The 22,126-nt window shown below is 44.3% G+C and overlaps 1 protein-coding gene across 1 annotated transcript in view; it reads right to left on the bottom strand.

The window, feature by feature from the left end:
- Positions 1–22,126, bottom strand: part of CDH1 (cadherin 1) — an 82,776-nt gene that overhangs the window by 14,032 nt on the left and 46,618 nt on the right. The window contains exons 3-10 of the mRNA XM_040442921.1: positions 10,437–10,654; positions 8,633–8,776; positions 8,378–8,533; positions 7,482–7,626; positions 5,957–6,132; positions 5,568–5,696; positions 3,329–3,511; positions 1,815–2,059 (exon numbers count right to left, since the gene is read on the bottom strand). Coding sequence (XP_040298855.1) covers positions 1,815–2,059; positions 3,329–3,511; positions 5,568–5,696; positions 5,957–6,132; positions 7,482–7,626; positions 8,378–8,533; positions 8,633–8,776; positions 10,437–10,654 — 1,396 coding nt within the window. The remainder of the gene's footprint in view (positions 1–1,814; positions 2,060–3,328; positions 3,512–5,567; positions 5,697–5,956; positions 6,133–7,481; positions 7,627–8,377; positions 8,534–8,632; positions 8,777–10,436; positions 10,655–22,126) is intronic.

Genomic DNA, 22,126 nt, shown 5'->3' with positions numbered 1-22,126 from the left:
TATATCTTATATAGATAAGGTTTTAAAAATTTTTTTAATTTAATGTTTATTTTTGAGAGAGAGAGAGAGAACCAGTGGGAGAGGGGCAGAAAGGGATGGGGACAGAGGATCCAAAGCAAGTTCTGTACCAACAGCAGAGAGATCCAATGCAGGAGTCTAACTCATGAACCATGAGATCATGACCTGAACTGAAGTCAGCCACTTACCCAACTGAGCCAGCCAGGTGCCCCATATAAATAAGTAAATTAGAAAAAAATAAAACAAAACATAATCATAATGCCACCAACACATCTAACAAAAACAGTAATAATTACTTACTGTCATCTAATGCCACGTCCATGCTTAAATTTCTCTAACTGACTCAAAGGTATCTTTTATAGTTGGAGTGTTGAATCTATCTTCAAGTTGTAGTCTACATATTACAACTGGTTCATTTGCCTCTTAATACTCTTTTGATCTAAAGCAGTCCTCCCTGCCCTTTTGCCACTTATTCCAGTGTCATTTGTCATACAGTTCCCACATTCTGCATTTGGCCAGATTTGTGGCATTTGATTCTTCATTCTCTGCATTTCTGCAAAATCGGATTCTAACGCTTAACTAGGTTCTGCCTCAACTTTAGTTTACTCCAAAAAAAAATATTTCCATAGTGACGTTGTGTGCATGCTACTGAATCATACATATCAAGTGGTACATTATGTTATATTGTCCTTACTTTTTTTTTTCTTAAGTAAATGTTAAATACAATCAGAAGGTTTGGGTGTTATCAGCCTGGTTCCTTCATTTAAAAATTCCCCATCACCCTCGACCTAATGACTCAGTGCTAGCAGCCTTTAAGATCTCTACCTGCACCTTTTATATAGCTCCTCCTATAAGGGCACATGTGTGGTCCCAAGGTATTCAGGAGCCCTTTCACTTAGGACAGAATCAGCACTTCCCAAACTAACCACTGAGGCTGAAATCACACTTAAACTGTTTGAACTTCAACTTGAACCAGTCAAAAGCACTGATGCTAAAACACAAACACCCCACGAAACAAGAACACACTCAATTACTATGCAAGACGCTATTCTGGATTTGTATGTTTTTCTCTAAATAGTTGAGAGCCTGGGGCACCTGGCTGGCTCAATTGAAAGACCATGTGACTCTTGATCTCCGAGTCATGAGTTCAAGATTGAGGGTAGAGATCACTTAAATAAACTTTAGAAGAAGATAGTTCAGGTGTCATGACAGTTTCCCCTAAAGTACATGTTAACAGGTAGGAACCTACCTCTCCAAGAAGAGGAAGTGGGCGCATTGGCGGAGGCCCATTACTTCTTGGAAATCACGGTATTACTAACAAGACACATGTGTCCTCTTTGGATTTGTATTCTCATAGCTTTTTCCTAGTCAAATCCAGCCCTCAAAAAATTAAGAACATTCTTTATCATACATGGTTGTGGGGTGTTGTTGTTGGTTGGCAGGTGTGGCTTCAACATCTGTGGGTGTGATTTAGATTATGGGGTGACTTCAAGTTTAAAAGGAGAAGAAATACCGAGCTACTTCTAACACAACATCATGTATGTAAATTAAAACCACATTCTTAGTACACTGCATGAACTTGCAAACAGGAAGCAACAGTAAATCGGGAATGGCTGGCTATGGAGGGAACGGAAAAAGTGTGGAGAATGAGAGTAAAATGGAATTAGAAAAAAACGGGGGCGGGGGGGGACTTGCACAGACCAATGATGGTAAAGTGCAATGAACAAAGTATTTTATACACACACATACACTCATACTCAATTGTTGCAAGTCTGTTAAAAAATCCTCACACTTACGTTATCCTCTGTTCCATAAACTGGTCCGGATCCTCAGCAGTGTAGGACGTGATTTCCAGGCCCACACCAAAGTCTTCAGGTATGTGCACTTCCTTTTGGAGAGGCACAAAGATGGGGGCTTCGTTCACATCCTCCACGTCCACGGTGACTGTGGCTGTGGAGGTGGAGAGAATAACCTCAAACGGGGACACATTCTCCACGGCCACATACAGAATGTATTGTCGCTTGGTCTCAAAATCCAAGCCCTAAGGAGCAAAAAAAAAAAAAAAAAAAAAAAAGAATTCAAAAATACATTTTATGTTAGTTAAAAAAATAAATAAAATTAAGTCCTTAACTATTGCTTTTGGTTAGCAATATCCTAGGGGTTCTCAAATCTAGCTAATCTAGTTAATTAGGAAGAATTAACTTGAGAACTTTTGAAGAAAATGGAGGCCTGCACTCTAACCCAGTAAATAGCAGTCTCTGAGGGTGGGGCCCAGACATGCGTAGTTTTACAAAGCTCCCAATGACTACCATGCAATCATAATAAAGATGAGAACCCTAGGAGAAGAATAAAAACAAACTACGGGACACGTCAAACAGCAAACCCCAGTGAACAAACACTAGCACATTAAGTCATTCATTATTCAAGGCCAGTAAGAATGTTCACATCCCATGTGACATGCCATCCATATGACAGCAGACGGACAGAAGACCCTGCTTGTCCACCTCAATGACCTCAATTAAGTTTAGTGTCAACATGCAGTTCAGATCAGTCAGCAACAAGGTCAAAGCCCAGCTGGGTCATATCCTAGCTGTGTGATCCAGGCAACTTAACTTCTGGATCTGTTTCTACATCTAAATATGTAGGAAAAGGAATACTTCATGGAGTTGCCATAAGGAAAAAACTGGGAACTTTGATGAAGGACTTTGTGTATGGTAGGGACTCATTTTACTAGCTTCTTTCTTTTGTTGGTAGCATAGACAATGTTGACGTTGGATGGTTAGGGGGAGATAAGATTATGTAGTAAGTAATGCATAAAGTAATAATGCAGAATGGTCTGCTCACTTGCTCAAGAGGAAGTCAAAGCCTTGGGGCTGATTCAGGGATCCATTAACTCTGAGTAACCTCAACAAGTAAATCACCCAACTTCCTAAATTTTCAGGTTTCCAAAACATTTCTCAAAAAGTCATTTGTCCCACTTCTAAAATGATCCAGCAAAATGGCAGAGACCAGTAGACTATTTTCCCTTTTATTTGCAAAATGGATATGGAGGGGAGGAGTAGATAAATGTTTAAGGGAGCAAGCCTTTTAAAACACATGGTATTTTCTTTCTCTTCAACCTCAAGGAGCTTCCTGAGTCTCACATGTGCTGGAATAGTCACTGCAAATCCCAAATGGTGCAAGAGATCCTGGGAAAGCCTCCCACCCTTACCCCACCAATGCCGTGCTACTTCTACTTCTGAGAAGACACCAGTGGACAGGGGAGTTTCCAAGATGTCAGTTTCTGCATCTTGCCAGGCACCATACAAACCTTAGCTGTTTTCAAAATGCCATCGTTGGTTACTGGGTCTGTGGTGACAACAAACTGGTCATCCTTATTGTTCAATATGGTGTACACGGCCTGCCACGCTGGGGTATTTGGGACATCGGCGTCAGTCACTTTGAGTACGGTGATTTCGACATTAGCTTCGTTCTCAGGCACCTGCCCCTGGTACTACAGAGCAAAGGAAAAAATGGACCACTTATGACATCCTGAGACCCAATAGATGAGCCAGGGCCTAGAGGGCTAAAGGAGTCCTTTCTGAGCCCAAGATTCAAGGAGAAGAGTCTTGGAGGAAATGCCCACTCCATCAGTTGAGCCTCTATTTCTTATTGGTGGAGCAGCCAATACTACTCAAGGAACATCATCCTTCATGACTACCTGAAGAAGCTTTTTAAGGACCTGGCTACCTGAGCCCCTCACAGCACACTCTGACCCAGTTGATGACTATGGTCTTAATCAAATTCAAGACACTGTGGCTTATCCATTACTCTCCTCTCCCTATCATTCCCAGTGGTACCAATAATTTTCTTACAACAAAAGTCTGGTCAGTAGAGTCCTCTGCTTAAAACCTTTGATGACATCCCCTTGCACTCAGGATAAATTCTAACATTCTTACCTCAGTCTACAAGGTTGGGCAGGACCCAACCTCATTTAGTTCACTACACTGACTGGTTTTCAGTTCTTGCTATGCATCAGGCTTTTCACTGATTCAGAGCATGTTGCATATGCTGCTCCCTCTGCCTGGAGCACTCTTCCATTGTCCCCTGTCCCGCGTTGGCCAACATCCTGTCAAATCTTACTATAAATGTTACTCACAATGCCTAGGTTACGGTGGCAGACACTGCTAATTGAATACTAATATCCATTCACCCTTTCTTCGTGAAATATATTGTTGGAGGCAGCAAAGTGCCCAGACAATGTATTTTACTTCCAGTCATCCTCGAAGACTGCAGTTGCTAAGAGGTAAATGGAACTTGTATGGGTCTGCACAGAAATAAGAGGACTTCACTTAGCAGCAATGCCTTGTGCTCCCCGTGGCCTTGCTTCCTTCCTGAACGAAGCACAGACATAGCTGGAGGGCTAGCAGCCATCTGGGGCCATAAGGGGACACCAAGCATGGAAGCTATGCACCAAGGATGGTGGCAAAGTAAGGCAAAAGAGGTTTCATTGACAGCACAGATAATCTAGCTCTGGGCTTTTTGTGACACTAGAAAGTTTACCCTATTTGTTTAGGACGTAAGAGTCAAGTGTCTGTTATTAGCCACTGAGCTGATTTCTAATTAATGTATTAAGATTTAAGGTTCTGGGATGCCTGGGTGGCTCAGTCAGTTAAGCATCCGACTTGGGCTCAGGTCATGATACTGTGGTTCATGAGTTCAAACCCGATGTCGGGCTTCTGTGCTGACAGCTCAGAGCCTGGAACCTGCTTTGGAATCTGTGTCTCCCTCTCTCTCTGTTCCTCCCCACTCATACTCTCTCTCTCTCTCTCTCTCTCTCAAAATCATTCTCTCTCTCTCTCTCTCTCTCTCTCTCTCAAAAATAAATAAAGATTAAAAAAAGAAAAGAATAGAAAGAAAATATTTGTTCAATGAATAAACAAAACCTGGTAGGACTTGTGACCAAGATACCCAAAATGAAAACATGAATTCAACAGGTGGCCCCCCCCCCTTTTTTTTCTTTTTTAAAGTAATCTCTATACCCAACATGGGGATCAAACTCACAACCCTCAGATCAAGAGTCACATGCTCTGTGGTGCCTGGGTGGCTGAGTCAGTTAAGCTTCCAACTTTGGCTCAGGTCATGATTTCACAGTGAAGTTCAAGCCCCACGTGGGGCTCTGTGCTGACAGCTCAGGGTCTGGAGCCTGCTTTGGATTCTTTGTCTTCCTCTCTCTCTGCTGCGCGGGGCGCCCCGCCCCCCCAGCCATGCTCTGTCATCTCTCTCTCTCTCTCTCAAAAATAAATAAAAGCATCAAAAAAATATTTAAAAAATTATAAAAGAGTCACATTCTCCACTGACTGTGCCAGCCAGGCACCTCAGGTGCCATTTATAATTTCACAAACGTGTGCCAATAGGGCCCAGGCTAATGATGGCAGGGACAACTGCCACCCCAATCTGCTTGCTTTCTGAAGTCCAGTAGTCTAGGGAAAGCTGTCAAAGGCTTCACCCATGAGCACTGTGAAACAACAGAGGACCTTTCTTTGAAAACCGAGGGGCTGCAAAATTACCGTGGTTGGTTCAAAGATGGGAGGGTTATCGTTGATGTCAGTGACCGTGATCACGGCTGTTGCGGTTGTACTTAAACCTTCACCTTGCAGGTCAGCAGCCTGAACCACCAGGGTGTACATGGGGACACTCTGCAGAGATCAAACACATTGGAGTCAGGACCCAGAACCACATCAGGCCCAGCCCAGCCCAGAGCATCAAAACACTTTATCATTTGCTTGAATGCTAGCCTGCCTTCTAGGTATAAAACCTCTAGACAGATGTTTAGATGCAAAGCTCAGACCATAACATGCTACGTGGCAACTGGCCTCTGTCGAGTTTTGCACGGTCCACGTGATCTAGCTGATGTCTATTTGCCCTCAACCCCCTCTATATCCTCTTGACCCCTGACCTCCCGGTCCAGCCCGGTGGTGACCACACTGATGACTCCTGTGTCCCTATTGATGGTGAACATTGTGCTCTGAGGCAGCGGGGGCTCTTGGGAGAGGATGGTGTATGCGATGGCGGCATTGTAGGTATTCTCGTCGTCATCTGCATCTGTGGCCGTGACCTGCATCACAGAAGTTCCTGGAATTGCCAAAGGAGAGGAAGATTCAGTTAAGCTGCACTTTGGATTTTGGTCAACATTGCTCAGCTCAATTCTGTCCAGAATGTTCCAGGAGGAGCCTAGGGTTGGTACCGTGTCATGGCTCTCCATTTTCTAATTTCCAAAATTCTTACCAGTGCGGGGGGGAGAGTTGACAGCATTCCACCAAATGAGCAGTGTTCCAAGGACTCAGCTTTGCCCACAAGATACTTTGGATTGGGCTGGAGGGGAGGACTACGGGGAATAAGTAACCTTACACTGAAACAGTGCCGTGTCTCTCAAACAGAGTGAATGAGGTGAAAACTAGGAAAAATCCCACAAATTTCCGATGTGGCTTGTAAGTCACGGCTTCACCAGAGAGGATGGTCACTTGAGATCACTGCCTTCAAGGTAGAAGAGAATACTTATAGCACCTGTGACTGGCAAAGGACTAGTGCTGATCACATCAAAAAAAATTCTTTAGGGATCACTAGGAAAAGGAAAAAAATAGCCCAAGGGGGAAAAAAAAGAGCAAAAGACGAAGAAAGAAGTCATAAGAAACCCAAAGGGCCGGCAAACACAGAAAATGCTTAGCCCATTAATAAAGCAGAGAAATGCAATTTAAAATTGTATGGAGATACCACCACACAGTCAACAGAGCTGAAAAGTCTAAAATTCCAGGATATATATGTTGCTGGTGGGACTGTAAACTGGTTCAACCCCTTTGGAAAACAGCTTGTCAGCAAGTATCACACTGAACAGGCACATACAATACAACTGAGCCATCTACCGTTACGGATTTATACCCTAGAGAAAGTCTTGCATGTTTCCATCAGGAGATATATGCAAAGAAATACTACATGACAATGAGAATGAATGGCCTTGGACTGCTATAGGCACCAACACAAAGAACCATATGTACATAAAGCTAAACGAGAGAAGCATGCCACAGAAATACATGTAGAGTGTGGTTCCCTGTACATAAAGTTTGAAAACATGCAAAACAAACAAGAGCTCATATAGAGATAAATATACACACAGTGAAATAGACAAATGAAAGCAAAGGAATGATTACCACAAAAGTCAGGGCAGCAGTTACCTTTACAGGGGACAGAAAAGAATGTGGTCATGAATGGCATGCATCTGTTTCTTAATCAGGAAAGGTTCTTAAACTGCTCCTATTTTATAATACACATTTCTGTAGAAAGGATGTTTTACACACATGGTGCAAGCTTCTAAAGAAGTTCTATCGCTATGAAGGGCCTGACCCCAAACACCAGCCCCAACACTTTTAAGTCCAAAGAATCTAAGTGTCTTTCTGGGAACTACGCGCCTTATGTATTGGCCATACCTGGAAGAGCACTTTCCATGACAGAACCTTCAAAGACCTGCTGGGTGAACTCGGGCTTGTTGTCATTCTGATCTGTCACCGTAATCACAATCTCCATTGGGTCTTCGACTGCATGCCCATTTGAAGACACAGCATGAGAGTACAGCTGAAACAGCCAAGTGAAGGTTACGTGGGTCCCAACCAGGGGGAAGAAAGGGAAGGAGTCATGTGACGGCCTCCACCCCCCCTCCCACTCTCCAAGACCCAAGGAAGGACACCCTAGCAGAGAACTTTTCTCGGACATGTGCTGCTGCTTCAGTGGTGTCATGACAATGTTTGAGGGCATGATATGTAAAGATTCACGGGCTGGAGAACACAGCTACCAGGTCAGAGCTCCCATTTCCCATAGGAGGGCTGGGGAGCCAGGCCTAGGAGAAAACAGTAGAACCCTAAAACACTCTGATTCATTCCCAGCAGGCTAATGTTTGCTCTGACTGCTCCAGTCTAGTGTCTCCCCAGATTTTTCTACATTTGGCCTCAATGCATTACCCTTCAGCTCTCCAAGCTTACTCTGATACCAAGGTCTAAGAATGGCTTTTGCTCCCCAATGTCATCACTGGCCTCTTCCTCTGGGTCAGGGACTTTTGGCCCCAAGAGTAAGTTGCTACCTTGGGTCTTAACTCATGCATAAGGACTCTCCTCTCTTTATTCCTAACAAAGAAAATATTAATGCTCCCCTCCCCCACCCCCCAATTTTTCCCCAGCTCTCCTGTCATCTCCCTTTATTAACAGGTACAGAGCTATCAAATTAAGCCTCACATGTCCAGAGCACCAGATCTAGGGATCCAACATGGGTTGACCAAAAAATTTTGGGAGGATAGGACCCCATTATTAACAGGCTTCTGAGAGATACTCACAATGTACTTGGCAATTTGTTCTCTATCCAGAGGCTCCGTCACCTTCAGCCATCCTGTTTCTCTTTCAATAATAAACACACCAACAGGAGGTGTGTCAGCCCCTTGGCCAGTGATGCTGTAGAAAACCTTGATTTCTTTGTCCCTGTTAGATTTGATCTGAAGACCAAACAGAAAGAAACAGCATTATCCCTTTTTCTTCTTAGTTCTTCTCTGACAAATTGCTCCCAGAGAAGTAAAGAACTTCCTGCTCTCTACCTGAACCAGATTTTTAGGAAATGGCCCTTTCTCATTTTCTGGGCAGCTGATAGGAGGGATAACCCAGTCTCTCTTCTGTCTTCTAAGACCATGCTGGGAGTTGGGAAATGTGAGCACTTCTGTCTGGGTTTCGGAGAGAGTGTCCTAAAAGGAAAGGAGATGAAGAACAAAATCAGGTAATTCAGGAGAAATGATACAGGCCCAACAGTTCCACCTACCCAGCCAGCATCTCCAGCATTCTGAGGACAGTTGATGATTTTAACTTAATAACAAAACACAACCCAATGAACCTCTCTGCCATATAATAAAGATGGCATTCTCTTTTGATCCTTCTAATGTCCAGAGTTCAAGTAACCAGTATGCATACACAACTATACATTTGAGAGTTTGATATTATTTTGCAAGTTATTTCAAGCCTATATATATTATACCTGTTGTTTTTAAAAGAACATTACACTCTGATGATGTAATATCAGAGCTTATTCAACAACTGGATATTCAAGTGTTTCAATTTTCTTTTATGTTTTTCCTTGGGGTATAGGCCTCCAAAGTGGAGTTATCAGCCAAGATGAGGTAAGTTTTAGGAATTGGTGCTAAGAACTACTTTGTGATCAATACAAATTCTTTAACCTCATTGTGTTGTTTTATCTATTGAGTTTCCATTTGTTCTAACTAAAGCTGTTGGGATGGGAACCAAAAACGCCCTTTGAGACTTGTATTGAACAGTTTTCATATGTGATAAAGATAGCTTTATGCACACACAGGGAAATAAGATAGTTGAAGATGGAAGCAAAGTTTCTTCCAAATTGTTTAAGTGCTTTAAAGTGATTAACCATAATACTGTAAAGGTTCCAGAGGACAATTCCATCTCCCACTCCCCACATAATCACTGATCACTGTTTGCCAAATGTGATTTAAGCACTATTTCCTGGCTTTTCAAATTTGTTTCAAAATGCACAAGACAGACATGAGATAAGAAATCCTTCCCAGTACTGCATTCCTACATATTAGTTACTCACATACCCAATAACACACACACACTCTCTCTTTCCCTCCCTCCCTCCTTCTCTGCCCTGCCCCTGCTCACGCTGTCTCTCTCTCAAAATAAATAAATAAAACTTAAAAAAAAAAATGTTTCCCATTGAGTCTTCTCTTCCCCTCCCAAGACTCTCCCCACTAGAAACACAAAGAGTAAAATAAAATGATCAGAGGATTGATCTCCTGCTCATTCTCCCTCCAAGAAAAAGACAGTTAACAATTACTGAGTACTTACTGTATGCCTAGCACAGTTATATCATTTCACATGTATTAATTCAGGCACTCATTATTATCTGCATTTACAGATAAGGAATTTCAAGCACAGAGGGGTTAAGTAACTCTCCTATATCTATTCAGGCAGTAAGTGGCAGGGCTATGATTCAGTCCCAGATAGTGTCCATGCTCTTACCCACTATTCTACACTTCCCACAGAAAATACAGATATTTACACTGCGCCATCATTCCGGCTGATCCCTCCCCCCACCTACTCAAAAAAATTCCCAATGATTAGTTCAGTTAGACCAATGGTTCTCAACTAGAGGTGATTCTCCAACCCGGGGGGCATTGGCTGTCTGGAGACATTTTTGGTTATGACAGCTAGGGGCATGCTGCTGGTATCTATCTGGTGGGCTACAGCCAGGGATGCTGCTAAACATCACAACAGAACACCATCCAGCCCCAAATGTGAATGGTGCCAAGGCTAGGGAACCTGCATTAGCCAGAGGACTAAAACAATGGTGAACTTCCAAGAAATGCTCCAACGTACGTGATGGTGGCGGTGATGGCGCACTGCTGCCTTCAGCGTAACTTTGGTGGACAGCTTCCTGCGGCTGGAGTCCCAGGCGTGGACGAGAAAACTCATCTCTGGTTTATGAAGCTGCAGAGGCCGTCTGACGCTAACCACACCATCGCTGCCCACTTTGATTCGCGTGTCATCAGAAAAATAGGCTGTCCTTGGTTGACCGGTGCATCCTTCAAAACTCACTGCAGGGCACACGTCACAGCGATTAGGAAACGGGGCAGATTAAAGACATGAGTGTTCCTTCTCTAAAAAGCAAACGTGGTTCACCCACCAAAAGCCTGACTCACGCAAAACAAGCCATCGTCTGGAGACAGAACAGCAAAGATACCAAAGTAGTCAATATTATCATCATGTTCTTCACAATTACAGGAAGACTGTTCATTGTGGTCTGATTTTCTTTCTTTTTTTCTAAATTTTTTTTTAACGTTTATTTATTTTTGAGACAGAGAGAGACAGAGCATGAATGGGGGAGGGTCAGAGAGAGGGAGACACAGAATCTGAAACAGGCACAGGCTCCGAGCTGTCCGCACAGAGCCCGACGCGGGGCTCGAACTCACGGACTGCGAGATCATGACCTGAGCCGAAGTCGGCCGCCCAACCGACTGAGCCATCCAGGCGCCCCTGATTTTCTTTCTTATCTACTTGTAAACTACAAACAGTGACCTGTCTAGAAAGTAACTTCTTTTCAATAACAAAAGGGACCTCTCCTTCAGTTGGCTGTTGACAATATAAAAACAGACCACTAAGATTACTGAGACAGAATGCTTGCTGAATCCAAAAGTTAGAGACTAAGGTACAGTGAGACATTGCAGAGTCTACATTTAAGTAGCAGGTGGGGTAACTGAGCCTGGGTGGCTCATTTGGTTAAGCATCTGGTTAAGCATCTGACTCTTAACTTCAGCTCAGGTCATGCTCTCACAGTTCGTGGGATTGGGCCTTGAGTTGGGCTCTGCACTGACAGCATGAAGGCTGCTTGGGATTCATTCATTCATTCATTCTCTCTCTCTCTCCCTCCCTCCCTCCCTCCCCTCTCAAAATAAATAAAATAAACATTTTAAATAAATACATAAATGTTGACATTTCAAAACCAGTGGCAAACAATGAGAGAGGGACATGGCATGATGATAACGAGTACGGACTCTGGGGGGTGGCCCCCTGGGGGGCTCAGATGGTTAAGCATCCCACTCTTAATTTTGACTCAAGTCGTGATCCCAGGGTCATGGCATCAAGCTCTGGGTCAGGCTCTGAGCTGTGCGTGGAGCCTGCTTGAGACTCTCCCTCCCTCTATCTCTATCCCTCTCCCTCGTTCACACTCACTCTCTCTAAAGAATATGGACTCTGGAACAGGCTACCTGGTTCAAGTCCCAGCTCTGCTTATTATTAGCTTTGTGACCTTGGGCAAATTAATCTCCCTGTGCCTCAGTCTACCCATCTGTAGAATGAAGGCAATAAAAGCAACTACCTACTAGGGTTGATTTAAGTTTGTTTTTTTAATGTTTGTTTGTTTGTTTGTTTGTTTGTTTGTTTATTTATTTATTTATTTATTTATTTATGAGACAGAGAGAGACAGAGCATGAACGGGGGAGGGTCAGAGAGAGAGGGAGACACAGAATCCAAAGCAGGCTCCAGGCTCCAAGCACAGAGCCCGACGCGGGGTTCGAACTCACAGACTGCAAGATCACGACCTGAGCCGAAGTTGGACGCCCAACTGACTGAGCCACCCAGGTGCCCCTAGGGTTGACTTAAGTTACATCTCTATGTGCTTGGCACATAATAAGCACTATATTAATGTCTGTCCAATTAAGTTTTTGAAAACAAATGTGACTTTGGTTAATCATGTATTCAACCCTCATGAGTATCCCACAGAAGACATTGATAACTGTAAATACTTGTTGAGTGCTAATTCTATTTTTATTATCTCAGGCATAGAGAGGTAATACCTGCTTTCAATCTGATGCAGAAGAGAAACTGATCATTGTCAGGGGAGATAATGAAAGTTGCACAGGAAAGTCTTCAACCTGATCATACAGGGCAGCAAGACAAATGCAAAAGACAGGGAAGGACTACTTGGGTGGGGGAATGTTATGACCAATGACTTCCAAAGTCTACTTAAAACTTCATAGCTATTAAGGTATTAAAACTTAAAGACCACCAATACCCAAAGATGGTGACGCTGGTGGTGAAAAATGTCCTAAAGGGCTCATGCTACAGGTTTCCACCAAGCTCTATGCCAGAAGCTGTGCTGAGCTCTAAGGACAAACTTGTAGACAAGACAGACAAGGCACTGTTCCTCACTGAGCTTAAACTGTTGGGGAAAACATGGACAAATACAGAAATCAATCATCCCAGGAAGTGATAAATGCTAGACAGAAAGGAATTAAAGAGAGTAATACAAGAGTGATCAGAGGAGAGGGGGATTCAGAAAGGCGTAACTATTACTGGATGATGAGAGCAAGCCTCTTGAGGTGGAGGTGGCTGAGCAGAGACCTGAAGGAGACAGTCTTGTAGAAACCTGTCTCAAGAGCCAGCTAGACACAGGGAACAGCTGATAAAGCAGCTCATTCTGGGAACTTCTCAAGGTGGCCTGTTTTCATCCCTTTCAAATACTCCCCCTTCATTTCTCTAGTGTAATTTTTACTTTGTCCAAATGGATATTTTATAAAAACTCCTGCTCGAGCCTATTTTACAAGGCTAGACACCTCTACATTCATGAGGATCACGTCTCTGCCACAAAGTCCTAAAGCCACCCCTAATTCCTGGGCTGCAGTTTTCATTTTCTTCCACCAGGGGCCACCCTTGCAAATGTTTCTGAAGCCAACAGCCACACCCTTTCCAGAGAAAATAAGACCTGACTGGTGTGGGTGGGTGAACACCATGATCATTTCCATTTTGAAGATGAAGATATTCAGAAGATGAAGAAATCCAGGCTTGGAGAGCTTAAGAAAATTGCTTGACATCCTATCCTTAGTGAAAGCAGAGTTGGGACTGGCCCTTACCCTGAGTTACTTAGTCTTATGACCGCGTTCCCTTGCCCCGAAGAGACTGTTAAGGCCCTGGTTTATTTTGCCCCCTAGCTAGAATCCAGGGATGACAGAAATCTGGGGCCACTTTGTACAAGTAACTGGGAGTCGCTATCCAGCCAAACAAAAAGATAGTTCACAGGAAGGGAACAGGGTCCTTCAAATAATCACCCACCCACCCCCCGTCCTCCAGGTTTATACAAAAAAAAAAAAAAAAAAAAAAAAATCACAGCCATGGTCCCACCTCTACCCTCGCCTTATAGGCTGGCTCTATATCTACTATCTGTGACCAGATAATAAACCCAGATTCCACCATGTTCTTGCTGAGTGGCCTTAAACAATATGCTTAAGCCCCCTGGGCCTCCGTTTTCTCTACTGGGACATGAAGGATACCACCATTGATGGAGCCTACCTCTTCAGGGTTTTTGTGAATAGTAACCAAGACAGCAAATGTGATCACATTTTGCAAGTGAAAGAGCAGTGCGAGCAGTAGATAATGATTATTTTTTCTGTGCATTTGGGTAGACAAGCTAGAAGTATTTGCTAGAAGCCAAGTATGTGCTACATGAACAGGGGAACCAAAAATGAGAAGAACAAAGGCAAAGTCCTTGAAGGATGGGCAGACACTGCCTTTTAAGTCTAAAATAGGATCTCCATCTCAAACTAGATGTTTTTCAAATTACCTCCCCCGAACCCATCCCAGCAGAAGTAATGGGGTGATCGGGGGGCGGGGGGGGGGGGGGTGCTGTCACAGAAACAAGGACAAGAGCTGCTCTGGTTTATGCACGGATTTAACTCCTTTCCCCAGTTGGCCCAAATCTGGGCAGTGAAAGTTGGGACAAGCAGGACTGGACTTGCCAAGGGCGGCAGCCTGAACATTTTTAAATGGTTCTGCAAATAACTTTGAGCCAAGGAGCTTAACCAGCTTGGGTCATCTTGTCTTAATGGTGGCTAAGCCCCACCCCTTGAGAAGTGACAAAGAAGTGTGCACTGCCCCAACCTGAATTTCCAGGTGCTCATTAAGGCCCATTATCTTTCTGTGCAATCTGATCCTCTGGGCTGAGAAACCAGAAATTACAAGAAAGATGAGGGAATCTCCAGCTTCAGAAGGCTCCTTGCTTCAACCTTGACAAGGACCAGGCCATGTCTCAGAGCCACAGTGACCACTAATGGCAGCATGGGGGACTCAAACAAGAAAAAGAGAATCAGTCCATGAGGACAGGGTATATTTGAACGTTTCCATAATAAAAAATTAAACAAAAATAAACATAAAGCCAGCAAGGGATTAAGTAAGTGTTCTTTAAGTCAGGATGACCTCCTTTCCTAAAACTGGTCATTTGGTCATTTGGTCTAGAAACCAAAATCCCAGTGACAAGAGCCAAGAACCCAGGTGGCCATCTCTAGATGTGGACATCTTTTCACTGCAATAACATCATCCCCACCACCACCAAAAACCACAGCCTCGACTAATAGCTTCAACTACCTTTTATCTACTATTCTCTTAATATTTTTACACACTTGTAGAACACTAAGTGTCAGGCTCCATTCTAACCACTTTACAAATATTAACTCACTCCATTCCGGAACTCCTTTTCACATGTGGGGAACAAACCCAGGCAGGCCGTGAGGCCCAGAGCTGGGACTGGAACCCAGGCCGTCTGAGAGTTCTTGCTCCTAACCGCCTGGCCTCATGGTGTTCTCTACAAGCCAGACCCTTGCACTGTGCTCTTTGTGTTGTAATTCCTCCTCACCTTCTGCCACCCTTTGGGGTAGGGACCACTACCTCCGCTTTCTTTGTCCTCAATTATATGCTTGTGACTGGAGGGGCTGAGCTGTCTGGCTCCAAAGTGAGCATTCTTCACCACTGTTTCCATTTGCAAAATGGGGACATGCTTATCTAGCAATAATAAAATAAAAAGGAATACATATTAAGAAGAAAAAGTCTTTAAACATCCCCCAACAGTAGGCAACTCTACCCACCAGGAGCCTAATGGTAATTGTTGGGTGGGAGGGGAAGATTCAAAGTGTGGTTGAAGTGGGGGCAGGGGGCGATTCTGATTTTTTTTTTTTTTTTTAATGTTTATTCATTTTTGACAGGGAGAGAGACAGAGCATGAGCAGGGGAAGGGCAGAGAGAGAGGGAGACACAGAATCTGAAACAGGCACAGGCTCCAGGCTCTGAGCTGTCAGCACAGAGCCGGACGCGGGGCTCGAACTCACAGACTGTGAGATCACGACCTGAGCCGAAGTCGGATGCTCAACCGACCGAGCCACCCAGGAGCCCCGATTCTGGTTTTTTAAACATATTTTCCTTCTATATCTTTGTACATATTATATGGTGCATCAGAATTACAATGAATTCTTTTTAAAATGACGAAAAGAAAAGTGACTTTTAAAAAGCATTTTTTTTCAACGTTTATTTATTTTTTGGGGGGACAGAGAGAGACAGAGCATGAACGGGGGAGGGGCAGAGAGAGAGGGAGACACAGAATCGGAAACAGGCTCCAGGCTCTGAGCCATCAGCCCAGAGCCTGACACGCGGCTCGAACTCACGGACCGCGAGATTGTGACCTGGCTGAAGTTGGACGCTCAACCGACTGCGCCACCCAGGCGCCCCTAAAAAGCATTTTTAACACATTGTGACTTTTGTGGGCTATTTATCCTAAAAGGGCCCTATTTTCTAACTCACGTGGCACCAGGTAGTAGTTTTAATCAGAGGACCCTGGAAGAAGTGACTGAGGTTCAAATAAAAATTAAACCCAAGTTCATGAAAAGCTTCTGGTCCAGGGCAGGGCTTTGAGCACTGAGCAACATTCTTTGCTTGGAATTGCCACTGTGGCTCAAACAGTCCTGCTTTAAGGATTCCGTTTCTTCTTCCACCCCCACCCAGCCCCACAGCTGGAATGTGAGTGGGTGGAACCAGACAGTCTCAGAAGCCTTCATGTATTTCTGGGAGATGTTGAGATGTAAGGACAGGGACCTACAATCAAGCCAGCTAACCATAGTTGAGTTATTTGCTAACTAGTGGGATAACCCAATCTCTCAGCGGCAACTACTTGAAAGCAGTGTTTTCCCCACACTATACACAAAGGCATGCATTATGGATTGTTTCTCTCTCATTGGAACGCATTTCCCACAGCCAACATCATAGAACCCTGCATTTAGATGTATTTCAAGGACCATTTGAACTTGAGCACTCAGCCTTAGGAAGACAAAGTCACACACACAAGATCAAGAGCCTCCTGAGGCCCCTGGAGCTGCCGGGGCGGGGTCATGTTGCCATTGCATATCTCCAAACCAAGGACTGTGGTTTCTACCTTAAATACTGAAGATACAAGACAAAAAGTTTAACCTGATGATGGATGAAAGAAATCCTAGGGAGAGAGACATATTACCACTTTGCTAGGTAGGAGCCTCTTTTTGCTGGTTAGGCATGGTGTTTCTAACTCCAATCACAAAGCCGTAATTCTCCACGGACACCACTGCCTGTAAAATTTCTTTCTAGGTTCCATTTTCTTTGATGCACTGGGTGATACTGGAACACTTTCCTTTGATGGGTGTCCATAAAATTACTCAACATTATGGGTTTACTAAGCACCCACGCTCAGCAAGAAAAAAAAATGCACGTTTAAAAAATGGGAAGAAGGGGCACCTGCGTGCCTCTGACGGTTGAGGGTCTGACTTCGGTTCAGATCATGACCTCATGGTTTGTGGGTTCAAGCTCCACGTCAGGCTTGTGCTGACAGCTCAGAGCCTGGAGCCCACTTTGGATTCTGTGTCTGGCTGTCTCTCCCTCAAAAATAAAATAAACATTAAATAAATAAAATAAATAAATAAATAACGGGAAGGAAAGGACTATCAGGCCTCTATTTGAGATTCAAGTTGTACCAAGAAGATGATCTTCTTAGCCCCTAGACATCTCTGTATGCGTCCATTTGCTATAAAAGAACGAGCAACCCGATAGCCTTACTTGACACACTGGCCGTGGGTGGTAGGAATTTAGCAGCCTGGCTAATAAATGAGGAAACTGAAGTCTCAGTGGAGACACCTGGCTAAGCCACATAGCAGAAGAAGTGGCAGAACCTGTGGTCTGAGGCAGCTTCAGGACTTAACCACCTTAGTATCAGTAAGCTATGCGCAACTAGTTCCTAGCTGAATGGAGAACAGCAAGTTCCCACAGGAGAACAGGACAGGTAGAGTAACAGTAATAACAGGAAAGCGTCCCCTGTCTCCATCTTCCCCTTATACACATATACTCCCTCTCTCTCCTTGAAGGAATGCTGTGCCTTGGAAATTCAGTCCCAGCACCACAGAAAAACATAGGGACAGTCAGACAGCCAAGTGAAAGAGGAAGTTTTAAATTTCAGATCCAAGAATGTGCTGCTGTGGGTCACACCATTACAGAGCTAAAATAAGTCGAAGTTCCTCTCATCGGTTAGCTTACACCTCAAACATTTTTCTGGGGAAGATAAACAGCGTGGACTCCCAGTGGACCAGCATGACTTACAGCCTGTGCCCATAAAACCTGAGTGGCAATGCTCCATGAGAGCTGTCGGCTGGGGTGCCTGCACCCGCCCAACCTCCCGTGCTAATGGGCAGCTCCCATGGAATCTCAGGGGTGGGAAGTGTACTTTCCTGAAATCTACCACGTTCTTGCTACCGGCCTCTCGACACGACCTTGCCTGGAACAAATTATAAGTAGTCTCAGATGTGGTGTGTGTACATATACATACACACACACACATATACACACATGCGTACACATACCGTGGAATATTACTCAGCCATCAAAAGAAATCTTGCCATTTGCAACAATGTGTATGGAGTTAGAGTGTATGAAGTAAGTCAGAGAAAGAAATACCACATGATTTAACTCATGTGGAATTTAAGAAATGAAACAGATGAACATAGGGGAAGGGAGAAAGAAAAGAGAGAGGAGGCAAACCACAAGAGACTGTCAATGATAGAGAAGTGAGGGTTGATGGAGGGAGGTGGATGGGGGGTTGGGATTAAGAAGGGCACTTGTGGTGAGCACTGGGTGTTACATTCAAGTGATTAATCACTAAATTCTACTCCTAAAACCAGTATTACACTATATGTTAACTAACTACAATGTAAATAAAAACTTGAAACAAAATACAAACATACATACAAACTGTAAAACTAAGTAATAAATAAGTGGACTCTGTCTTTATTTATTTATTTATTTTTAAAGTGCAGGTTTAGGGGGGCGGGGGCACCTGAGTGGCTCAGTCGGTTAAGCTGCTGACTTCGGCTCAGGTCATGATCCCCCAGTCCATGGGTTCAAGCCCCATGTTGGGCTCTGTGCTGACAGCTCAGAACCTGAAGCCTGCTTTGGATTCTGTGTCTCCCTCTCTCTCCTCCCCTCCCCTGCTTGCATTCTGTCTCTGTCTCTCAAAAATAAACAAACATTGAAAAAAAATTTTTAATGAAGGGGTTTTTTTTTTTAATGTTTATTTATCTATTTTTGAGAGAGAGAGAGCATGAACAGGGAAGGGGCAGAGAGAGAGGCAGAGAGAATCCCAAGCAGACTCCTTGCTGTCAGTGCAAAGCCTGATGCGGGGCTTGAACCCATGAACTGTAAGATCATGACCTGAGCAGAAGTCAGATGCTTAACCGACTGAGCCACCCAAGCGCCCCTCTTATTTTTTATAAAATTTTGAAAGTTATTTATTTATTTTGAGAGAGAGAGATAAAGGAAGAGACAGAGAGGATTCCAAGCTGCTCCACATGGCCAGTGTGGAGCCCAATGTGGGGCTCAAACTCACAAACTGAGAGATCATGACCTGAGCAAAAGTCAGACGCTTAACTGACTCAGCTGCCCAAGCGCCGACTGTGTCTTCATTTAACTAACACCCTAAAAACAGACGTCAACAATGATCCTGGCCTGGGTAGGAATTAAGGAGCAGGCTCCTTCACATCTGTTTCCATCAAAACATATTGAGGAATGGGGTGCCTGCCTGGTTCAGTCAGTCGAGTGTATGACTGTTATCTCAAAGTTGTAAGTTCAAACTCCACATTGGGTATAGAGATTAAAAGTTAAATCTTAAAAATATAAAAACCATAAAACAGACTGAGGTGGAGAGCAGGGTATCATTGCACGGACAAAAAACAGTGAGGTTACAGATCAAGGAACAATTAGCCCAGGCCCCTCCTCTCCAAAGGGGAGCCAGCAAGGATAAAGGGGTGACCCAGCACCCTTGATTCCCCTGCTTTAAGGTTACTCATGCTGACTGGGTCACTCTGGTGGTGGATTTTTGCTTCCCAGTTGTGTTTCTTCATAGGCTAATGCCCTGTTCGTTCTCTGGAGAGCAAACACCAAGGATGCTGATCAGAATCAGCAGAATAAAAAAGTATCATCAATGGCACTTTTTTCTTTTTTTAAAACCAACTCCAACTGTGGAAGTGGTAAAAACCAATTACACACAGTTTTATAGTTGTACATTGTGTGAAGGGGGTCAAACTGAGTCAGGTTCAAATCCCCACTTTGCTTCATATGTGCCACTGTAGGCAAGTTACTTTGAGCCCCCCCCCCCCCCACCCTTGAGCACCGGTTTTCCTGTTCTCTAAATGGAGATGTCCATCTATCTCCTTGGAGGGATTGTTTTAAGGATTCTTGGTTCAACAAGTATTTACTGAGCCCTTCCTCTTTGCCTGGGAAATCTAAAGACTGGGAAATACACTCTAAAGACTGGGAAATACAGCAAGTAGACAAAGTAAGGCTCCTGCCCTCATGGGGCTTACATTCTGGTGGAGAACAGGTCATTAACAATTCAGTTAACAAATGTCATGAATGAAAAATGTTGAGAGAGAAAAATAAGCAGGTAAGGGGGTTCCAAGGCTTTATGCAATGGCCAGGGTGGAGGGGACAATTTAATAAAGGGCATCTGGGAAAGCCTCCAGAAGGGGCATTTGAGAAGCTTCTCCCAGTTTCCGGCTGCATACCAAAGCAAGGTAGCGAGCCATTTGGCAGTGTGGGGGACAGTTCCAGGGCTACTCAAGCCCTGCACACCCACCAAACACCTACTGTTCTAGTACTGAAGACGCAGCCATGAACACAGGGAAACAATCCCTGGCCTCCTGGGGCTGACTTTCCAGTGCAAAGAAAGTGACATTAGCATGTGGATCCCACATGGGCAGCAATGGCTCCTGCTTCCTCCAGTCCAGAAGGGCCAGAGCGCCTCCCCATCCTTTTGATATCAAGGCCAAAAAACAACTGCTTTAAATCCTTTGCCTTTCCAGGCCTCCACTGGACAGTTCAGAAACGAGCCAGCACCCACTGATAAAACCTCACACAGTTTAACCTCAATATTCCTGCCTTAGTGGGGCTGCAGTGGCTCAGCTTGATAAGCCCGAGGACTTGGATTCCATTTTCCAGGGTGGACACTACCAGGCAAAAAGGAATCCCATCTCAATTCATTTAAAAAAGGGAAGTGTGCAAACACTGAACTTCACTCTAACAGGAGCTGGCACCTTGCTTGTTGCAGAGGTGGAGCAGGGACTTCTTCCGTGACAGAGGGAGGGAAACTTGTTTGGTTTCCTCAAAAAGAACAAAGAGAATGGGGAGGCAGACCCTCTGGCTTCCACATTAAATTGGGAGCTTTACTGTCCCCGCTTCTGGCTGCATGTTAAGTACACAAACACCGACCGCCTGACTAAATACAGAGGCGATAATTGATCATTCCCACAGGCTGCAATCCAGGAAACATTCCTGTGGCCAGGTTGGGCAACTCCAGGAACTGTTTGCTTATTGATTAGAAAGAAAAGGCTCCCCCTCACACCACAGTTTCTGCCCACTTTTCCTTTCTATTGGTTTGCCTGCAGCCAGGAAGGGCACTCTGTTCCAAATTCCAAGGCAGCTGAACCCCTCCTACCTCCAGCTCCTGCAGACGCCTCACAGGTAAAGGCAGCTCACAGGCCTCGGGTAGGGGACTAGATCCTGGCTGCTAATGCAACAGGAAGGGCTCAAGTGTGCAATAAAGCACCTTGACCAAAATATCTCTAACATCATCTCCAACCAGGGTCTAACATGTTCTGCACATGGATTCTCTGGGATGCTTTTTAAAAATACCCAGGCCTGAGCATATTTTAAATCTTCCCCAGGTGCTTAGAGCACCCAGTGGGTGGAGAATGGCTCTTCAAGGGCTCCCTTTGTGCCAGGCCAGAGGTAGAGTATGTACTTTATATTATCACAACCACTAAGGGAAGGATCACTGTCAATTTTATCAGTTAAGTGACTGATGTTAAGTGACTCTCCCAGGATCACACACCAATGAACGGCAGGGCTGGAATTCTAATATAGGTCTAACTGAACCCCGAAATCCATAGTCTTAACCCTTACATACGCTATCTTCTCCACAGCCTGACTTCTTTTGGGACCCCCTCTTTTCTCCACCACTGTCTGGCAGTAAGATGAGCATACCCAGTGATTTCCCTTCCAATTTACCCTGGGCCAATGAATGCTGACACGATGGGAAAAACACACACCTCACATTTTCTGAGTCACTTTTTATGAGGGTGCTTTGTTACCCATACCAACTCCCTACCAAACCCTAGTTTTTTGTTTTTAATTTCATAAAGCAGCACCGTGTATCCATCAAAGGAAAAATGTAAG

The sequence above is a fragment of the Herpailurus yagouaroundi genome, unplaced genomic scaffold (genome assembly GCF_014898765.1).
Source record: "Herpailurus yagouaroundi ecotype Mexico unplaced genomic scaffold, PumYag 190, whole genome shotgun sequence".
NCBI classification, from domain to species: Eukaryota; Metazoa; Chordata; class Mammalia; order Carnivora; family Felidae; genus Herpailurus; species Herpailurus yagouaroundi.
Note: the sequence above shows the minus strand (reverse complement) of the source record. Positions and strands in the feature narration are given on the sequence as shown.